The sequence below is a fragment of the Knufia obscura genome, assembly GCF_036327395.1.
Source record: "Knufia obscura strain CCFEE 5817 isolate CBS 148926 chromosome Unknown scaffold_1, whole genome shotgun sequence".
Classification (NCBI taxonomy): Eukaryota; Fungi; Ascomycota; class Eurotiomycetes; order Chaetothyriales; family Trichomeriaceae; genus Knufia; species Knufia obscura.
The window spans coordinates 124085-143423 of NW_027042687.1; the positions used below are offsets into that span (position 1 = coordinate 124085).

The 19339-nt window shown below is 51.8% G+C and overlaps 7 protein-coding genes across 7 annotated transcripts; 4 read left to right on the top strand and 3 right to left on the bottom strand.

Moving 5' to 3' along the window:
- Window positions 1–1582: 1582 nt before the first annotated feature.
- On the top strand, window positions 1583–2896 carry PMZ80_000054 (uncharacterized protein; the record flags this gene model as incomplete). Its single annotated transcript, XM_064868508.1, has 2 exons — window positions 1583–1876; window positions 1925–2896. 2 exons carry the CDS (start codon window positions 1583–1585, stop codon window positions 2894–2896), a joined length of 1266 nt encoding a protein of 421 aa, XP_064734005.1.
- A 1689-nt stretch (window positions 2897–4585) lies between these two features.
- On the top strand, window positions 4586–5808 carry PMZ80_000055 (uncharacterized protein; the record flags this gene model as incomplete). The annotated part of the gene is made up of 3 exons (XM_064868509.1): window positions 4586–4925; window positions 4978–5549; window positions 5608–5808. The coding sequence occupies 3 exons, from the start codon at window positions 4586–4588 to the stop codon at window positions 5806–5808; spliced, it is 1113 nt and encodes a 370-aa protein (XP_064734006.1).
- Window positions 5809–5934: 126 nt separating this feature from the next.
- Window positions 5935–6135, top strand: PMZ80_000056 (uncharacterized protein; the record flags this gene model as incomplete). The annotated part of the gene is made up of 2 exons (XM_064868510.1): window positions 5935–5967; window positions 6016–6135. The coding sequence occupies 2 exons, from the start codon at window positions 5935–5937 to the stop codon at window positions 6133–6135; spliced, it is 153 nt and encodes a 50-aa protein (XP_064734007.1).
- Window positions 6136–7804: 1669 nt separating this feature from the next.
- PMZ80_000057 (uncharacterized protein) lies at window positions 7805–8777 on the bottom strand (the record flags this gene model as incomplete). Its single annotated transcript, XM_064868511.1, has 2 exons — window positions 7805–8645; window positions 8695–8777. The coding sequence occupies 2 exons, from the start codon at window positions 8775–8777 to the stop codon at window positions 7805–7807; spliced, it is 924 nt and encodes a 307-aa protein (XP_064734008.1).
- A 3756-nt stretch (window positions 8778–12533) lies between these two features.
- Window positions 12534–16202, bottom strand: ACR2 (DNA-directed RNA polymerase I subunit RPA2; the record flags this gene model as incomplete). Its single annotated transcript, XM_064868512.1, has 1 exon — window positions 12534–16202. One exon carries the CDS (start codon window positions 16200–16202, stop codon window positions 12534–12536), a length of 3669 nt encoding a protein of 1222 aa, XP_064734009.1.
- A 489-nt stretch (window positions 16203–16691) lies between these two features.
- On the top strand, window positions 16692–17292 carry PMZ80_000059 (uncharacterized protein; the record flags this gene model as incomplete). Its single annotated transcript, XM_064868513.1, has 2 exons — window positions 16692–16811; window positions 16864–17292. The coding sequence occupies 2 exons, from the start codon at window positions 16692–16694 to the stop codon at window positions 17290–17292; spliced, it is 549 nt and encodes a 182-aa protein (XP_064734010.1).
- Window positions 17293–17941: 649 nt separating this feature from the next.
- PMZ80_000060 (uncharacterized protein) lies at window positions 17942–18505 on the bottom strand (the record flags this gene model as incomplete). The annotated part of the gene is made up of 1 exon (XM_064868514.1): window positions 17942–18505. One exon carries the CDS (start codon window positions 18503–18505, stop codon window positions 17942–17944), a length of 564 nt encoding a protein of 187 aa, XP_064734011.1.
- Window positions 18506–19339: the final 834 nt, after the last annotated feature.

The following is a 19339-nucleotide window of genomic DNA, read 5'->3' on the forward strand; positions in this document are numbered from 1 at the left end:
CAGTTTAGGACGCTTGGTGGCAGATGCCGATCAACTTGCTTCAGGTACAAGCGCGGCGGATACCTCGCGAAGCAGCATTCAAATCAAGCTCGAGTCAAGGCTCGTATCCCGGTGGCATGTCGTTGGCGCTAACATCCAGTGAGCTCGAACAGGTATTTCTTATCTGGAGCTACTGTAGCGTGCTCGTGGAGGCGAGAAGGAAGGATTCCTTCTGCAGACGCCACTGTAGCATTGGTGGGTTCATGGGCTTCGACCTGTCAATGTACTGCAGGTCGGCAAAATGCTATGAGGCTTCTCATAGGCCGCACCCTTGCTTGATGCCATGCCCCAACATGTCAAGGTCGTATGTGTGCAGAAACTCGTGGTCTGGAGGTCGATCATGTCGGTAGCGATAGCGAATGCCCCCCTGACGACACCATCGATACTGTAGGGGATGGTGAGCAGTACTGTAGCAGTCAAAAACAACGAATGCACCCTATGAACGTGCACTGGTAAAGCATTGCCAAGGAGCCCGTTCTAAACTATGCGTCTCAAATGCTCCCGTTTCTAGGCGGGGAGTCCGGCTTGCCGGGGAATATCACTAGTGCCGCACCGAGGCATCTTCCACGCGAGAAGTGTTCTATCAATTGATACCACTGCATGATTTCCCACAACGATTGTGCTTTATTCAACACTCGTTTCATGTTAGAGGACCAGCTGCTGCGCAATGCACACAGAGTGTTCATTGCTCCATGTTCAGAAGCACAACGAGCGTAGCACGATACCATGAACGAAACGATCAACCAGCGACCACGTCGCGACAACAAGCTTGTCATCCATGTGACCCCAGCAGCAGCTCATGAGCGTGAAAAGCACGACCTGTCAGGGCACTGCTCATAGGCCAAGAAGGCGCCGGAGCATCTTCCAAACCTTGCGATCGTCGCAGGCCTTGTCTTCCAAACCTTGCATGCGGAAATCAGACCTCGTATTCACCTTCGCTTACCTGATATCTAGCTTGCTAACTAATGTCGCCTCCACGACTTTTGGATGAGGAGTACATGATCCTCGCTACTAGTGCTCTTTCCCAAAAGGACTCCATAGGTCGTGCACGACACGCTCGATTGAGCACTCCATCTTCATAGATTGATGTGCTTACGCACGTGCAGGAGGATGCCATGGGCCTTGCCTTGTAACGTTATACAGCCGTCTGGGCTCCCTTTCGAACCACAGATGGGGATCGGGAAAACGCAACTTCAGCTATACTAGCGCACAGTTAGACCTGAATTGTCCTCAAGGCCCACAGATAAGCACAGCGATAGGTCAAGACACGGGGTGCAGCTCAGTCCCAACTCGACCACACGCACCAGGATCCGCAAGGTGCGACCACCCACCGCAGCTAGCCAGCTCGCCTCTATCCCCCATCAGATCGACATCGCACTTAACTACCATCCAACCCCTTCAATGAGATTCTCACCGCAGCCCTGTTCTTGAAGGACCCGGCAAGAATGAGAACATTAACCCACGCATTAAATCTATCTGCTCCCCTATTACGATTTGCTGAACAGACAGATGTAAAGGTGCCTTCAAAAAGAGGATCTGTACAATGTCGTCCGGAGAGCCGCAAACACCAGCCTTCCAGCAATTGACTGCTGATAACCATGGGCCTGCGGTTATCGTGGCTTCATATATCTTCTTAGTCACCACTGTGGTCGTCGTACTCACAAGACTTATCACTCGATTCCAAGTCACGAGGACATTCTCTACAGACGACTATCTCATTTCAGCATCGACACTGTTCGCTATAGGCCAAACGGTAGCTATCACTGTTGCCGCAAACCGCGGCCTCGGCCGGCATAGTGAGGATGTTTCAAGTGCACAGTTCGACGGGTTCGCGAAGGTCGGTTGGGGAACAAAGCCAAGCCTGTATTCAACTAACGATGGTTAGGCTTTCTATACAGCACGAGTCCTATGCATCCCAACGCTGAGCCTGGCGAAGATCTCTGTCAATTTCCTGATCATGGGAATCCGTCCTCCTAAGCCGGTTATGCTTGCATGTAGGGCCACCATGGCGATCATCGTTGTTTGGGCACTTGCAACCCTTCTGGCGACCATTTTCGAATGCAGCTTCCCTCGGATATGGGACTATAAAGGTCACTGTGTTGATCAATGGGCGCTCTACATCGCAAACGTCCTCTGGAACGTCGCGACAGACATTGCCCTCATCTTGCTGCCCTTCTTCCTTATGCGCAACGTACAAACTTCGAACCAGAAAAAGAGGGTGGTCATTGGTCTATTCGGCTGCCGCATTATCGTCCCGGCCTTTTCAATTGTCGGTGCAGTCGCAATGGCCGAATACTGGCAGGCGTCACCATCAGATCCTACTTGGTATGCCTTGAAGCCCACTCTCTGGACTCAAGCGGTTATCAGCCTCAGTATCATCACAGCTTGCATACCATGCATCAAGCGTTTCCTTGCCGACTTATCATCCGGCATGATGACGGTTAACATATCCGAGCCAATGGAGCTGACAATGAAAAACAACTCCTCGTCCGGTGGTGGGAAGACAACTTCTGCTCCTTCTGGCGGCGGCTTTCTGGGGTCGAGACTTTTCTCCTCGAGGGGGAAGTCGCAGATGAACAGTCAGCTCAGCGCAGTTGATCGTGGTATGGAGAAAAAGCACCAGTCGCAAGCGCAGGCCTTTACGACCGCGAAGCAGTCCACGAATAAAGTAGAGAGGAGCGAGAGCATGAAAGGCTTGACGGATGGCGTGATCATGCAGACTATTGACTACGAAGTCAATTTCGAGGAAGCAAGAGACAGTGCAGTGTGGGATAGCAATTCGGGTTCGCATCGGCTAGAAAGCAGGCCGAGTCCTGGCTCGAGTTCCCCTGGAAGCCGGATCGAGAAGGAGCGGTAGAGCCGGGATTTTGGAAGTGAGCAACCTCGCAAAAGGCGATGCCTGTTGCCCTTCTACTGAAGGCTGCGTCTTCGAAAGTTGCTGCGGTGAAAATCATGGTGTACCAGACGCCGCTTATCGAGCATACCACGACCAGATCACGGGTCGTTAACCTTCTCCGTTCGTTGTCCCGCGATCAAGTTATATACGATACTACTTGGCGAAGTCGGATCCCCATTCCCTCGGGCTACAAATCAGCCGTCATGGTGGCTCTGGAGTACCGTCTTCAATCATCGTCGGATGCGTCTTTTATGGCTTGTGTTGCACGTGCCGTCGATCAGATGGAGGTGTGCGACTATTCTTAGGCGTTTCATTGCTTGGCATGCACACGGTTCCCGCGTCCCCACGAGCCAAGAAGAGCTCGACCTCGGAAGAAGAGACATTCGAAGATGCAATCGACCATTCTCGTCAATTTGCTTCGAGATCAAATGATTGATGCGCACTCACGGAGGCCGGTACTGGCGAAGCGCGACCCTCCTTCGCCCTGGGCCTGGTTACAAGTCTGACCTGATCTTGGGAGCCGGGCACGCACCTGCGTTCCAGTTTGTGCTGGTCTCCCCTTGCGCTTGAGGCCCATCTGTCCTCCAGCTGTGTGCAGCCGGACCAGACTTCTTGGGCATCAACTGCACCATGGTCGTCTATTCTCAACACCGAAAATCTACACACTGGAAGCTGTTCTCCCGGAGGGCACAGGGATGTGACCGACACTGTGGTCACTCCTAGCTGCCCATGAGCTGAGTCCTTGCGACGGGCTGGAATTGATTATGCTCCGCATCCTTGACACTCCTTGCGCAGCCATGGAGTACATCACAGAAGAGATTCGACAAGTTATCGATGAGCTGCGAGCACGTTGAACCGATCTGACAATGCAAGTGGTATGAGGTATAGCCGGATCCCAGCACCTCATATTCTAGGCACTGGATCTGAATCGAAGAAACACAATCAGTCCGCCAGGGTCCCGCCAAGTGTATCAGCTCAAGGCTAGCCTTACTCGGCTAGAAGCTTGGCAACATGAGGGCTGAATCTGGCGGACTTCTTTCCAGGCAAAATATCTGCCATCGTAACCAATCAAAGCCGCTACACATCGATGGTATGCCTCAGGCATGCTTTCAGCCCTGTGGTTGCGGATGGGATATCCCAGATTCCTCGGTACCTTAATCTCAGGTTCAGGGTCTCAACTGTGTTCTGAGGCTGTATTCTAAAATATCTTTCGAAGTGGAGCCAGATAGGTAAGCACTGTTGAGACCTGCGGCCATATGCTGGAGTTTTTCGGTGGCCTCCATCTATGGTGAGACGTGGGTGATTAACGCTGCCTCTCGCGTTATACAGACGATGCATCGAAGGATCCCAACTTCGCCACAGACCAACACAACAACGACAGGAATGAGCAAAAGATCCAATCTACCAGCTGACTGGCATCGTGAATCAAGAAAAACAGCCAGAGCGCGACCATCATGTATATAACGACGGCCCAGGAACTGCCACAGTCCTTCTCGATCAGAACATCACAGCATTCACTTCCATACAATCATTCTTTTCGATTCATACACTCTCCTATTTTTTCCTTGCAACACTCGTTCTACAAACTGGTTCAGCGCCTTTTGTTACACTTCCAGGACCTGTTTAGCCCAACTCTTGGTTCTCGACGCAATGCATCTCTCTGGTCAGCTCGCTGCTGCCCTCGCAGTCTCTGTGGCGACTGCAGCCCCCAGCTCACTCTGGCGAAGAGCAGATGATCCCCTAGGCCCATACTTGGGAGGTCTCAAAGACCGAGGAAAGTGCGTTACCCACAAGTACGAAACCACCGAGTCCCGGGCGGAGGTTTGGGACGCAGCTCGCGGAAGCGAATTTATCGATGCATACCTCAACAACAATCCCCGTGAGGGCTGGACTACCACCATCGCGAAGAGACTATTCCCAGATCAGAGTGCCGGCCAACTAGATGGCTGGAGCGACCAGGCTTTGTTCACGCTTGGCAATCATGAATGCTGTGAGTCTTCACATGGCCAGTCCACATAGAATACTACTGACAGAACCAATAGCCGAATTCGCCGATCTCAACGTCGCGGGCCTCTTCGAAGTCCTTGTATCGATTCAGGACTTCCACCTATTCAGCAAGCAGTACCTCTCGAACTTGGATCTCATATGCAGCGACCCGGGCAACATAACAAGTTCAGTAGTGGAGCAGTTCGGCAAACCCGAAGAGGACGAATCGCCAAATTACGCGGCTCTCCTCTCCGGCGCACTGTCCATTGGCGCTGCAGCTTCAGACGCCAACCCGACAATGGGTGGAGCTCTTGGGGCTCTTTCCGGGCTCGCAGGGATCGTCGGCGAGCTTAATGGTAAAGACGAGGCAGGAGACGACTCCGAGGATTTGGCCCTGAGGATGGTTCGCGGGACTTGTCAGGCCGCCAAGGCAAGCATCAGCAAGATCGTGGATGCTGTTGTGGGAGTGCCGGGGTCCAGCGAAGTTGATATCCCTTTTGATATGAAGGCGACCACAACGGCAAAGTATGAGCATGCTATTGCGTACTTGTTTGAGAACGGACAATGGCTCTCGGACCACCCAACTTGGGCCATTAGGCAGAACTTCGATGAGGTCAAACTTAGGATGGTAAGTCACTGCGGGTGCTGCCCTCTCTTTGTGAACGTCATGCTGATCTCCGTTACAGCGACAATCACTCGCTTGGCAACTGCTCCGACTTAAGCACCAGGCACTGGTCGTGATCAACGATGCGTCAGACTGCACAGACAAGAACGAAGTCAAGGATCCAGACAACGGCTACTGCTACGGCATGATGCAACTGAGTGAGGATGGCAACAACCTCCTAGGCGGCATCAACGATATCGCCTACCCTCTCTGGGATGAGTAGAAGATGAACAAGCTTACAGCCTACCGAAACGCCGTCGACTGTTGGTTGGGCAATGATGCGCAGGTCGGTGAGGTCGTCCCGAACGGAGATGCATTATCGAAGGAAACTCCGAAGTGCATGTTCGGCATGGACGTCAAGAAAGGATCCTGGAAGAATCTGGTGCGTAAACTTATGTCGCTAAGAGAACGTTAGACTAACAGCATGCAGGGAAATGGAAAGCACGCGATCGTGCTTGATCAGGAGTTCAAGAACTTCCATGATGATGCATCCAAAACGGGCACGTATTTCCCGGGGTGTAATCAGGTCGAGGATTTCGATTGCATCTAGGTCGAGTCGTGCGAGGCGGTTGGTGGTCTTGGAGAAGCACATCGCACGAAGGATGAGGAGTACAGTTTGAGTCCAAAAGTCTATGGCGTTCGGTGGATTCATACCAAAATCATGCTTATACTGACTGTTCTAGTATAATAGCTTAGGCATACACTTTTTTAGCATTGATGTCTTACGCTTGAACAGCAACTTTCCCTGCTCTTTTGTGTTGGCTTTAGGTGTCATTGGGCAGTTAAGACCCTCAGTCATTACATCTGCACAGCTCCGGCCTCCACCAACCTTACCACCTCCATACCACTTAGCCAGCATCCATACACTACAGTACCAACAACACCCACCCATCTCCAGGAGAAGTCATCCACAAGGGGATGTACCTTCGCACGGCGGTATCTATGGGCTCGGGAGCCTGTCAATTTCCCTGAGAAAGGCTCGAGATAAGCGGAGGCCAGCAGTCCGTTAGAGCTAATCGAAGCGAAGATCCCAGCCTACACGAGTCTACAATCCCTCACAAACATCGTGAACTCCGTATCCCAGACAAAGTCACCCGTGCTGTCTCGCCATGTCACCGGCCAGAACGGGGTCTGTCCCTGTGAGATTGCTGGTGTTAGGCCTGGTAATGATAGCTCAACGGCGTGCCTCTCGCTGTCGGGTTCGTGCCCGGTGGTTCTAGGTTCAGCTTCATCCTCATTCAACCCTAACTCTGCCGGTTCAGGAGCTGGCGTACCAAATGCGGAGTCAAAGAGGCGCGTCCTGATGTTCCCCAAGAATGCCCTGATCGCTGACATGGGTGAACAGCATGGCACATCCGTGCTAAAGCTTGGCTCGGGGAAGGAAGTGTACGTGAGCCTTTCAGACGTTTGACTGGCCCGTACCGGTTCTCTGTCGAGTTCTGGCTCGGAATCAATCTTGCCATGTTGTTCTCTGACGTTACGGATTCGTGTTGCGCGGTGTACTCTGGCTCTTGGACGGCGGGGTGGTTGGTGTGCTGCGTCTCGACCTCGGTGGGCGTGCCAATCTGCGACAGGCAGCGAGGGACAGTCACCAAGGTCCGAGTGCTGTCGTTGTTGTGCTGATGGCATGATGCTCATCCAGTACTCCTATGGGCAGGGTCGGCGAAAGGGACCCCTGTGCCCTTCAATACGCTTTTTCCTGTTTTGGTATTGCAAGGCAAGAAATGATAATTAAGAAAGGAAAAGCAGGCATGGATCATGGAACAATCAGAAGTGAGCATATTCCTTCGATTGTGCGTAGCATTTCGTGGTCCTGTGACGATTCAGCCAATACTTCGGAGCAACCAGTGTCGTGGTAGCCAGATGGTACCTGGAAATATGCTCAATATCTGGCCCATGTGCTCATGTAACCAATGCGCCATAATACCGGCAAGTCAAAAAACCGAATTCAGGGGATGGTAGGCATTTGCTGATTGTATACAAAACCTGCCGTGGCCACATCATATGACCTGTGAACACAAACCTGTACATGTGTATTGTGTTCCGGCCAAAAACTCTACAAAACCAACCCGATAACAATGCTAGAAGCTCAAATAGCAAACCAGCAACACAAACCGCCTTGAGGCATCGAGGACGTCCCTAAGTATCTTCCGGGTCGTTTCCTGCCCCAGAGGCAACCTGAACTCCAAGCTAGAACAAAGCATGAAGGAATTGCTCGACTATACCTCACGGTAGGATCCAGCTACCGGTTTCCTCCCAACCTGAAGCAGACTCGGTGGCCTCACACCATCATTCTGCTGTAACGGCGGTGACTGATATGGGGTGTAGGATGGTGCTGAAGGAGGCGATACACTCGGTGTGAACTGCGTACTTTCTCTCGACGATGGATATGGCGCTACGCTCGGCGACAGCCCTCGATCGTAGGATGTGTTCTGATGGAAGTTCTGCTGTGGCGAAAAGTGGTCTCTGTTTAATGGTGCTGTTGCAGCTGCCGCTGCAGGTGCTGAGCTATAGTATGTCGGTGCAGGGCTCAACGGTGTATCGTAGTAGTCGTTGGCCGCACCTCGCTGGTCTAAACTTTGAGCACCTAGATCGGAGGCATAAGGCTGGCTTTGTCGTCCATATGGTTGCTCCCGAACAGGAGACTGTGGTAGCATACGCTCCATCTCCAAATCTGAGCCACGTTGCTGGCTATGATCTTCAACTCTTCTTGTTGCTGCGTTATCCCAGCTGGGCATATGAGGTAGAGAATCTTCATGGATTTTGGCACTTTTTGTTCCTGTGTCGAAGGTTGCGAATTGAGGACCGTGGTTGTTGTACATCATGGGTGAAGGCTGCGGCTGGTAGCCCTGGTACGGAGTAGGCGTTGGAGGCATAGGATGATACTCTGGATCCTTCCGCCGCCTTGACCCTCTGCAAGCGCCGCAGCAGTTCCCACAGGTGAGACACTTAACACATGCTGTGCAGAGTGATATTCCGCAGCATAAGCAGGAGAAGAGGCACCACAGCACTGAGAGGACTATGACCGCCCCCAGAATGATAGCTGCTATGACCGGCCATCTACAGGGAAGTCAGCATTGGAACCGAGGATTTCTGGGAGTCAACGTACTTGCAATATGTTTTGCTCATGCATGAATCCCACGAAGTAAAAGTAGCACCGGCATTCTTGACATCGTTGATGATATCCGTCATGATTGATTGTATGTAGAATAGTATGCGATATCGTGTCAGGCTGAATGAATGTTTGCTCGTCGGTGTCGTCGATTTCGTGGTCCTCTACCGGTATAACGAAAGTGGGCACCGGTTTCGTCTCAATTAACACTGAAGAGTCAACGAGTGTGATGTTGTCCAAAATGCGACGACAACAAAGAAGCAGATGCGATGGGTACTCAAGTCGTTGTGAAGGAATTCAGCATGAGCGCGCAATACATTGCGAGGACAGGAGGCTGAGCCTGGTGATTTGCGCAGCTTCGAGGGATGCGCATGCTGCAGGTGTCGCTGGGTTTAGAACGCTGTAAGCGGGAAAGGGCAAAAGCACCTGCAGATCTGGCTGCGGGATGAGCAGTCTATGCCTATTCCGGGCTCAAGTCGGGGACTGAAACGCGCTAAAGACGAGCCCAGTGCCACTTTCTTGGCGGACCACTGGTGCGGCGACGCGATGGAAGGGCTCGGGAGGCTGAGATGTCGCAACGTTCGACATCTTCTCTACACCTTCGCCTGGAGATGAGCTAGCATGTTTTCTTTTTGAATATCACTGCAACCGTTGTGAGACATCAAATAGATACGAGTCCTTTCCTTAGCATGCACGGTAAGCAGTCGAGTGGTGATCAAATTTGGTATCGAGAGAAGGATCTCATCTGAAGCTATCGTGACTGCTCATCGCCCAGTCACAGTTCCCTGGTCATGTTTCGCGCTCCTGCCCAATCAACAGGATCGGTATCTATATTCTGGATTTCTCTGCTCACGTATAGGCGATCACGGGTTGTGTTTCTCACGGTAGCGCTCAATGACAGAAGACACATGCAAACGCATTGATCAAGAGGACCAATTTCCGCCCGGCAAGCAGTACTGTTGCATGGCGTCCTGCAGAAAACATCGTCGGCTTGCTTGAAGAAGACCATACTGCGTGGACGACGGGTAGTGGGCGGATGACGTGGATGGTGGATGAGATGCTGGTTTGTGGGACGATACAATAATGATAGGTTTCTTGAGATATGATCGCTAGGATCATCATTGTACAGGAGAACCGGAATGCAGGAAAAGCTGCCGTGAGGAGTGTTGCACATGCCTGACAATTGATTTATATGCACCTACAAAGTGCTACCGTAGCTTGCGACTGAATGGCAAGCAGATCAGAGTCCAGATTGGAAATCCCACAATGATGATCATGGCAAACAGTACAATCGCCACGGGTCTCAATGTAGCATCTACAAAAGGTAGATTGAGCATCACAATGGCGAACATTGCTTCCAGCGCAATCCATAGAAGCATGCTGCCTGCCAGAAATCTGAAAACCCTGCTGCGAGACAAAATTGCTTGGATAGTATCGAAGCTTGCGCCTGTTGTTTTGTCGTCCACACTCAGTAGCGGTGTGTTTCGAAACGCATCTGTGAGGTTTATCGGATTTCGGTAATCGTCGATAGACATTGTGACGGTGATACCATTCTTCGAGTCTGGTGGAGCTAAATGCGCAAGAGAGATATCTCGTATTGCTACCTGGGTATAGGAAGAACGTAGTCGCTTGTCTAGGTATGATTAGTAGGGCACGAACATTGAGCAATCAAGTCGAGCGACTCACCAGTGAAATGCTCGAAAATCGTCAGAAGGGGTTGCAGTAACAGTAGCAGCGGCAGAAGTTGACCAAACTGCATATCTTGCTCAGCCTCTGACACCTCAGTCGGGGCCATGAGACGAGGAACGAGTAAGGTCAATGTACCCCAGCTCAAGGTGAAGAGCAGTACGAGCATCGTAAACATAAATGACTCAAGTACTTCGGCATAGACCATAAAAATGATATAGCAGAATTTGGTGAACTTATATGTCACTCGCCAGGAGCCGCTGAGCGCACGTCTGGCGGCACGTTCGAGGAGTAAATCAGGAAACACCCGGAGCCACCTACGGGACTTTCCACGACTCTTACTGAATAGCTGACTCAGCTTCCACACAAAGGAACCGAAGAGTGCGACGTAAGATATGATAGAGTCAAAGTTCAAAGATTGGTCGCGTCTATCCAAGGCTAGTGCTTGTCCGTTACCCCAAAAGCAGTGAGCAGGTGTTCCTCGACGTTCAAGGTTGTCTCGGGACTCTTGGCGACCAATAGCAAGCACAAATGCGTTGTTGGTCGTGGGTACCATCGCACTCGCCAGCAGTCCAAGCAGCAGCACCATACCGAACAGCCGCAAGCTCTTCATGTACTTGTTTGCTTCGAGCTTGTTTCCCAGCAAACTGATAGTCATCAGGTGGACTGTAGAACTCAGATATGCAAGTGACCTAAGAATGTTCCAGTGATATACGCTGAGATCTTGCCGAAGCTGGATGAAGCCCGCAACCAGAATACCTATGCCAGTAATCAACTGTTGGTCGCTGAACACGAGTATGGCATCTTCAAGAGTCCTCTTCCAGTGGTTGTCGTAGTTTCCGCTGTTGGCGAAGAAGAGACATCGATCGAGGGGTCGCAGAAGGTCCGACGGGAGCAGTCCGCCCCAGTAAGTCACAAGTAGGAACGCCGCAACGGCCCACGAACTGACCAGGAAAGCTGTGATGACCTGATATTTTCAGCGACTGATTGGCATTGTTTTTGAGGGGTTAACACCCACTCCGATACCAGCGATATCAGCATTTGGCTGTAGCTGGCCACCACAATGCCAGTAGTATGCGCAGGTGCTGTTCACGGGGCTGGCGTCGCAAACGTTGAAAGTTGACATCTAGAATGTAAGCGGCGGATGGCTCCCAAACGTGTACGATGCAACCAAGTGATATGTTGAAGAGGACGAGAAAGTTGATCAGCCAGCGTTGGCTCTCAAACAGTACTGCAATGCCATGTCCCACGCGACAGCTATGTACGAGGACAGGTGCCTCCCAGGCTCTGGTCGTGAAACTGGTGTGCCATGCTGGTACGTTGAGGAACTCCTGATACGGCATTGAACGACCTACTCACCAATGGGATAATGCAGAACAGGTTTCACCTGTGCTTCTGTATGGTGTGCTGTTGTCGCGAAGCGAGCTCGAACAGGGAGCCCCATGCCTCTAAATGCTAGTCTAGGCGCAGTCACAGTTTCACTGGGATGTCGAAACACATGATCGCCAAGTCTGCCAAGGATTGTGCTACCTAGGCTCCATCCGGACGACCAAAGTGGCCGCAGAGTCAAGAAGTCCCACGGCAGACTTGGGGGCCTCTAAGCCTAAGCCAAGCGCCTAAGTCATCGCTTAGGGAAGCACTCTAGGCTCGTGACGCCCAACGAAGCACAAGCACAAATGCGGCAAGCTTGATCGTCCGGACGGAGCTAGGTAGAGAGTCTCCGTCCGAACAAACCAACTGGTCATACTGCTCACCGTAGCGTTAGGGGCCAAGAGGGCTTCTGAGGCGTCGCAATCCCTAAAGACCTGCTTGAATCATCGCTTAGGCACTACAAGGCTAAAATGTAGATCCTAACGAAGCACAAACATAAATGCCGCGACCTTGTTTGTCAGGACGGAGGGCGTGCTCAACGGGAGGTCTGACGCAAAGGACTTCGAACTTTGTGTGAGAATGGAGTCGAGAAATGAGGGCAGAGTAACTTTGCTTTGGCATGGCAGAACTCGCCGTGAGGTTCGAAGCACCATTGCTTTGTGCACATGGCACATACAGGCGAAGGAAGCCCATGCCTGGGATGAACAATTCTGTCTTCACCCTTACTCACAGTATCACGCCGGAGACTCTCATCACCATACCTACAGCAACTCACACGCTTACTCCACCGTAAACGTAGTCCTCACGCCCATAGCCGCAAGCTCAACATCTAGATACCTTAACACCCCTGGCACATTAACAACCGTTGTATTCTCCCCACCCACAAACTCCTTCCCCTCCCCGTCAGCCCAAACCCTCAACTTACTATCATCCCACTTCGCCTCCCTCGCACAAGTCCTACACCTCACAATCCCACTCGGCTGTACACTCGCGCCACCGACCGCTCTCTTCCCCGTCAACGCATTGTACGGGTTCGGCACCATCTGCACACTCAAGAAAGACCCACAATCCTTGCAGATCCACGACCTCTGCTTATCACTGCAATCCATCAGGCGGTCTTGAAGGAGATACGCACAGCCATGTGCAATCAAACTGTCTCGCTCCATCTCACCGACTCGGATACCACCTCCTTTCGATCGTCCCTTGATCGGCTGGCCCGTCACAGCATTCACCGGCCCCGTCGTCCTAACCTGGAACTTATCGCTGACCATATGCCTCAAACGCTGATAATACACAACGCCAAGGTAGATATCAGCCGCGAATTCCTTGCCCGTGATACCGCTGTACATCGGTTCATTCCCATAGAAGTTATATCCCGCTGTCCGTAGCTGCTCGCCGAAGAAGTCGCCTGCTGTGTTGTCCTCGTCGAAGGAGAAGGGAGTACAATCTTGAGCAAGACCGTGGAGGGCGCCTGCTTTCCCAGCCAGAGACTCCACGAACATGCCGATTGTCATTCGGGAAGGGAAGGCGTGCGGGTTGATGATTACGTCGGGTTGAATACCGGACTCGGAGAAGGGCATGGATTCGCTCGGCCAGAGCATGGAGCAGACGCCCTTTTGACCATGCCGCGACGAGAACTTGTCGCCTATTATGGGGCGTCGGGGTATGCGGTATTTGATGCTTATGCACTGGAGGGGTGTTTCGCCGCTCTCTGAGCCAAGAAGACGGATCTGGTCGATGTAGCCGCCTTCGCTGTCTTTGTACTTGAGGTAGTGGGTTATGCCGTCGAGGTTGCGGAGGGAATTGGTTGATGGGTCGAACATGACGGTGTGGTATGCGGCTATTATGCTTCCTTCTTGGACTTTTGCGCCGATCTTCGGTAGACCGTCTTCTTCAATGTGTGCGAGGACAATTTCGGAAATGGATGTGTCTCCTTGGGCGAAGCCGAACATAGACTTGATTTCTGTTTTGGACCGGGATGCGCGACCGCCTGTTTTCTCGGCTAAGTCGTAGAACTTGGTCTTGTAGATTACGCCGTCGCCGAAACCGCGCTCGTGGGAAGACTTGTTGATTATCATTGCGTCGTCCATGTCGTAGCCTGTGTATGAGATGACGGCTACGACTGCGTTCATGCCGTTGGGGAAGTTGTCGAGGCCATACTCGTTGTAAAGTGGTGGACGTACCACGGGTGTCTGACCGGTTTGAAGGAGATATGCTTTGTTGTCTGCTCGCATCATCATGTTCGAGGAGGGTGTACCCATTGCTTGTTTTGACATCTGACATTGGTACATATTTCTCGGAGATTGATTGAAGTCGCTGAAAGGTGTCATGTTCGCTAGTATCGACAGGATATTCGTAGGCTTGTATTCGATATGTGTGGTGAGATTTGGTATTATGTCTGTGTCTGTGCATGCTATTGTCATGTATTGCTGCTCGAAGGGGCCAATGTAATCGAGCTTGTCAGCTGGAATGTACTTCGCGGGCCGGATCATTCGTGCTGGACCGCTGAACATGTAGAGTCCTGGGTACAGGCCACCATTGGAGGTTGGTATAAAGCCGATCTCAAGTTCTTTGGGTATGCGCTTTTCGTCCTTGACCTTCCAGTGTCGAAGCAATTGAGCTGCTTCTTGTGCCCGCTTGGCTGACATGTGGCCTAGCACACGACCATCGAGCTGGACTGACAGACCGTCCTCGACTGACCTTGACGGTTGCTTGCTCATGCCCAGTCTGGAAAGTGCTGCTTCGACACCACTGGCATCAATAGTGTGGGTTTGCACTATACACTGATGCGACAAGTGATTCAGCAGACCACAAGGAGAACCATCAGGTGTATGCACAGGACATAGGAAGCCCCAACTCTCCGGCAGCAGTTTGCGTACAGTCGTGGTCTTCAGCTGTGCAAAGAACGAACCACGATGTATACATCTGAAATGGCTGATGAATCTGTAAAAGTTGATCTTTTCTGCCATGACTGTATACCCAGATGTCTGTGACTGATCCAGACCACTTTCGCTGACCAAGTTGCCTGTTGACAAAAAGTACTCGAGCCGCTGAGCAATATTCTCATTGGTCTTGCGCACAATCTTAGCCAAAAACTCTCCTTCGAATTTCGAGTCTGTAAAGCTGGGAGGGCTTCTCATCCTCGTCCATTCTCTCGCCTGATATCCTATCGATAGCAGCCAGTTGTGTATGCTCTCCTTCAAGATCATGCCGTACAAGAAAGGACCGAGCAATACCTCCTGGTTCGAAACAGCATCCGGGTTGTCCACAGCACAGTCGCCAGCCGCTAAAGCATATAGCTTGCGTATCGAGAACAGTATGAGCTGAAATTTGTCGTTATTCTGCGCAGCTGTAACATTGACATTTCCCAGATGCGGCAAGACGATCCTCCTCAGCAACTCTTCTCCGGTCTTTTCGTCTGACAGAGTCAGAGGCGTCTGCAGCACCGGCCTGAACTTCTCTCCGAGATACTCCAGCGTCTGCTTCTTCGTCTTCAGCCCGTACGTCTTATACGTCCGCAGCAGAAGCTCAACACGATCTGACACGAACGAACTCGGCGGACCAGCATTCGTCGATGCACCTATTATGCCCTGCGCAATCTCATGGTCATTCGTCTCGACAAGCGCCTTCAACACCATAACCACAGGAAGCAAGTACTCGCTCTTCCGCCACGAAAACCTGAAACTGACATTCCCATCCGTCAAGTAATGCAGCACATTCGTCTGACTCGTCTGGTCAGGCCTCACACTCCGTATCTGTATACCGAACTTGCTGTATGTAGCCCCTCTGCCCTCAAACGCAGGTCTCGAGATAGCCGCAGGATAATTCCGTTTTGGCGTAATGAGCATCCTAATAAGTTTCTCATTCCCGTTCACGATAAAGTATCCACCCAGCTCTTCTGATTCCTCCTTACGCTTGACCATTTCCGCTGGTGGGAGACCCTCGAGATGGCAACGGTTCGACCTGAGCATGATGGGGAGACTGCCGATTTCCCTGACTGCCTCTTTCCACTCATTGGCATTCACTCTGTATTGTAATCTTGCGCGGAGCTTCCCTCTGTATGTGACGCCTCTTTCTCTACATTCTGCAGGGAATATCTCTCTTACTTGGCTATTTCTGTTCGTGGAGGGAAGATATGACTTTTCGAGCATAATCTCCTTAACGCGGAGGTCGAGTTTGTTGCGCGGTGTGCGAGGGTTTCGGTCTTTAGGATCGCCATCTGTGACGGTGTGGGTGCCGATGTCTTTGAGGGCTTCGTCTATAAGGCCTTGGTCGAAGAGAGCGTTGAACGAGTCGACATGAGGTTTTATGGATGCATGGAGGAGTGGAAAGGCTGTGTGATCCTTGGGTGTGTTCTTGAAGAGCTTCTGCCGCCTGGTTGTCTGGTATTCAACGTCCCATTTTGTGCTCGTTCGGGACGGCTTCGTCGAGGTCCTTGTGGTCGACATTTCAACAGTCCCGGTGACACACGCTCTTTGGACTACACAGCGAAGCTCACAACATAAACTTGGGCTCTGGCGCCCTCCCGACGAACTCAAGTGACAGCAGCTCTGTCTTCGACCGAGTCTCAAAAAGTTTAGAACCACTGGTCTCAAGTTTGTTCAGTTTGCACTTTTCGCCGCAATCAGTGGGGTCCTCCCGGAGCTTTCATGCATGTGCTCCGTTCGGTCTCGTGACCGGCTGGCCACTGACGGCATCGTCAACAACAAAGGCCACCGTGATTCGACGGCTTTCTGGCACAAGAAACAGTCTCAATAGTGTCACCTTTCATCAAATTCGCCAGAAAGCATTTCTACACCTCAGTAATTGGTGTACAGTCTGGCACATCGCGACAAGCACAGCTTGTTACCAGTAGCCAGAACCATCGCGCAAGCACGAACGACCACGGCAATTCACGCTGCATGAGCACATAGCAAGACCAGCAAACCAAATCAGCCATGGGCCTCTTCACCTGGCTATGGGACTGGCTCCTCTACCTCTTCTGGTCCACAGAAATGGACGTAACAATCGTAGGCCTCCAAAACGCCGGCAAGACATCCCTCGTCCGCGTCCTAGCAGTATGTAGTCCCCATCTCCACCCCCATCCCGTTCATACTCACTTCCCACCAGGGCCAAGACTTCACCCTCGACAGCATCCCCACCGTCGCCTTCAACAAACGCGAAGTCAAAAAAGGTCACGTCAGCATCCGCTGCTGGGATCTCGGCGGCCAAGTCAAATTCCGCAACATGTGGGAACGGTACTGTCGCGACGTGAACGCAATCATATTCGTCGTTGACGCCGCGGATCGCGATGCGATCGTCGTGGCCAAGGACGAACTTCACAGTTTACTGGGGCATGAGACGCTCGAGGGGATTCCGTTGTTGGTCCTGGCGAATAAGAGTGATGTAAGTGGGAAGATGAGTGTGGATGAGGTGATTGAGGGGTTGGAGTTGAAGAGGGTGGTGCATCGGGAGATTAGTTGTTATGGGGTTAGTGCGAAGGAGGAGACGAATTTGGAGGCTGTGTTGCAGTGGCTTGTTGCGAGGAGTGGGAAGTGAGTGAGGTGTTGGGGGGTTCGTGGTTGGTGGTGCGATGGGTAGGTCATGGTCTTGCGAAACGACACTGTGATGGGTAGCTTCGGGCACAGATCCGAATGAATTTCGCTTTGTGGAAGAATCGCGGCCTCAGACACGGTACGAGCTCTGGACTGTTTGACCGGACACATCTTGGGGAAGTGTTCGTACGCAACCAGCAGCGCGCTGCTCTTAGAACGGTAGTGAAAGAATCGCGAGTTCAAGACACGCGCGCAAGGAAGGCGACAACAACAGCACACTTGATCCTGAAGGGACGGATATGACTGCTGACATTTCTGAATATCTCAAATTCCGGCTGCTGAATCTATAGGCTAAGTCTAACCCTTCAGCATATGGCTGCGGTTCCTTAGATCGCGGGCTCTTAATGCCTATTGCAGATGTCCACCCTGTAGTTGTGCTTCTTGATTCCAGGAAAGCCAATGTCGGCACCTGAAGCCTTTGGTATCTCTATAATCCCACAACGCCGTCGAGCGCCTGCCTTGAATAGATGTTCCGCACGCCGTAGTTGCTAAAACACAAACGAGTGCAATTTCATTTGTGAGGCTGACAATGAACGTTGCTTTCTTTGTACATGCAGCGCGTATGAGTTTCGAGATGTCTAAATTCGACCCCCCTACATCATCATCATCATCCTCGTAGCACGCTTGCTACTGAAACTAGGTCTAGGGCTGTTCTCTCCACCTGTCCATGCCCTGTTCAAGAAAGAGTCACGCTTGTCCTCACCACCAATAGTCATGGTAGATTGTCTGTTGCCGTTTCCACCAGCGAGTTTGGCTCTGTTCGGTAGAGGTGGCATATACATGCTCTCGCGGTAAAGTGGTCCCATCAATCTGTCCTTGACACTCTTGTTCCTTCTAGGGATTGTCGAAACTTGTGGCTCGGGCGCAAACTTGTCGGGTTTGTCGGTCCCATCTGGGTTCTTTTCTCCGGCTAATATTGCCCTTTCCATGTTGAGTGCCTGATTACGGGCCCGGCGTCTTTGGTGGAGGATGAAGAATGTGATAATGAGTCCAACGATGATGACGGCCACTGCTATACCGATCCCAAGTCCAGCTTGTGCACCTGATGACATATTTCGTTTGAGCAAGTGGGTAGATAAAGGTGCCGCGGCGGCAGTGTTAACGAGTGGAAAGGCTAGGGCCAGCACGGCTACGTTGTGTTTCGATGAAGTCGACATTTTGGGATCTCGAGAAGTTTATGTTGTGCGATATTCGACCAGCGAGAGCACCCTTGGGCGAGGTAGAGAATTGAGTGGAAGATGTGTCGTATTTGTGAAATCGAAGCGGGCGGTAAGTGATCGAGAACGAGTTGGTCGAAAGGAGAGGAATGGTCGGTGCTTGTATCGCTTGGAAGGAGTGGTAGGACAGTAAGCACGATGCAGGAGAGTGACGGAAGACAAGATCAGGTGAAACGCGAGCAAGAGACGCGCAAAGGCCTGGCTGAGATCTGACAAGAAGCATGCCTCGGGATGCAAGCGTTCTCCCAAGGCCACCCACGGTGTCCATGTCAGCCAAAGTCCAGTCGAAAAGCCAGAGCATGAGCTCCAAAGTAATCCAGCTAAGCAAGCCACTTCGATCTCCTCAGCACCGACGTCCAGTGAGAGCATGATCTGTTGGTTCCTGAAACGCTGAATGTCGGCGAAACGAACAGTAAGCACCGACGAGAACCTGGTCCGATAGCGAAAAGGGGTCGTGATTCGTGCTTCAGGAGACGCCAGTGCCTTGGTTCCTTGCATGACTAGCGCAGATCATTGTGCTTTCAATGTTTTGATTCGTCCGTCAGCCAAAAATATGCCTAGTGCCGTGAGAGATGGAGAACAAATCCGCTAGGGACGACAGAGCGTTCAAGTTTGGCTCCCCTGGCGGCGGCCCTGCAGTACCTGGTTCAGCTCCTGCTGACCCGGACTTGCTAGGCTTTTTCAAGATGCCCGACGGCTGCAGGCCGAACGCTAAAGGGATCACGTTCGACAATCACAGTGTGCTGATGATCTTCAGAATCTTGAAGATCAGTA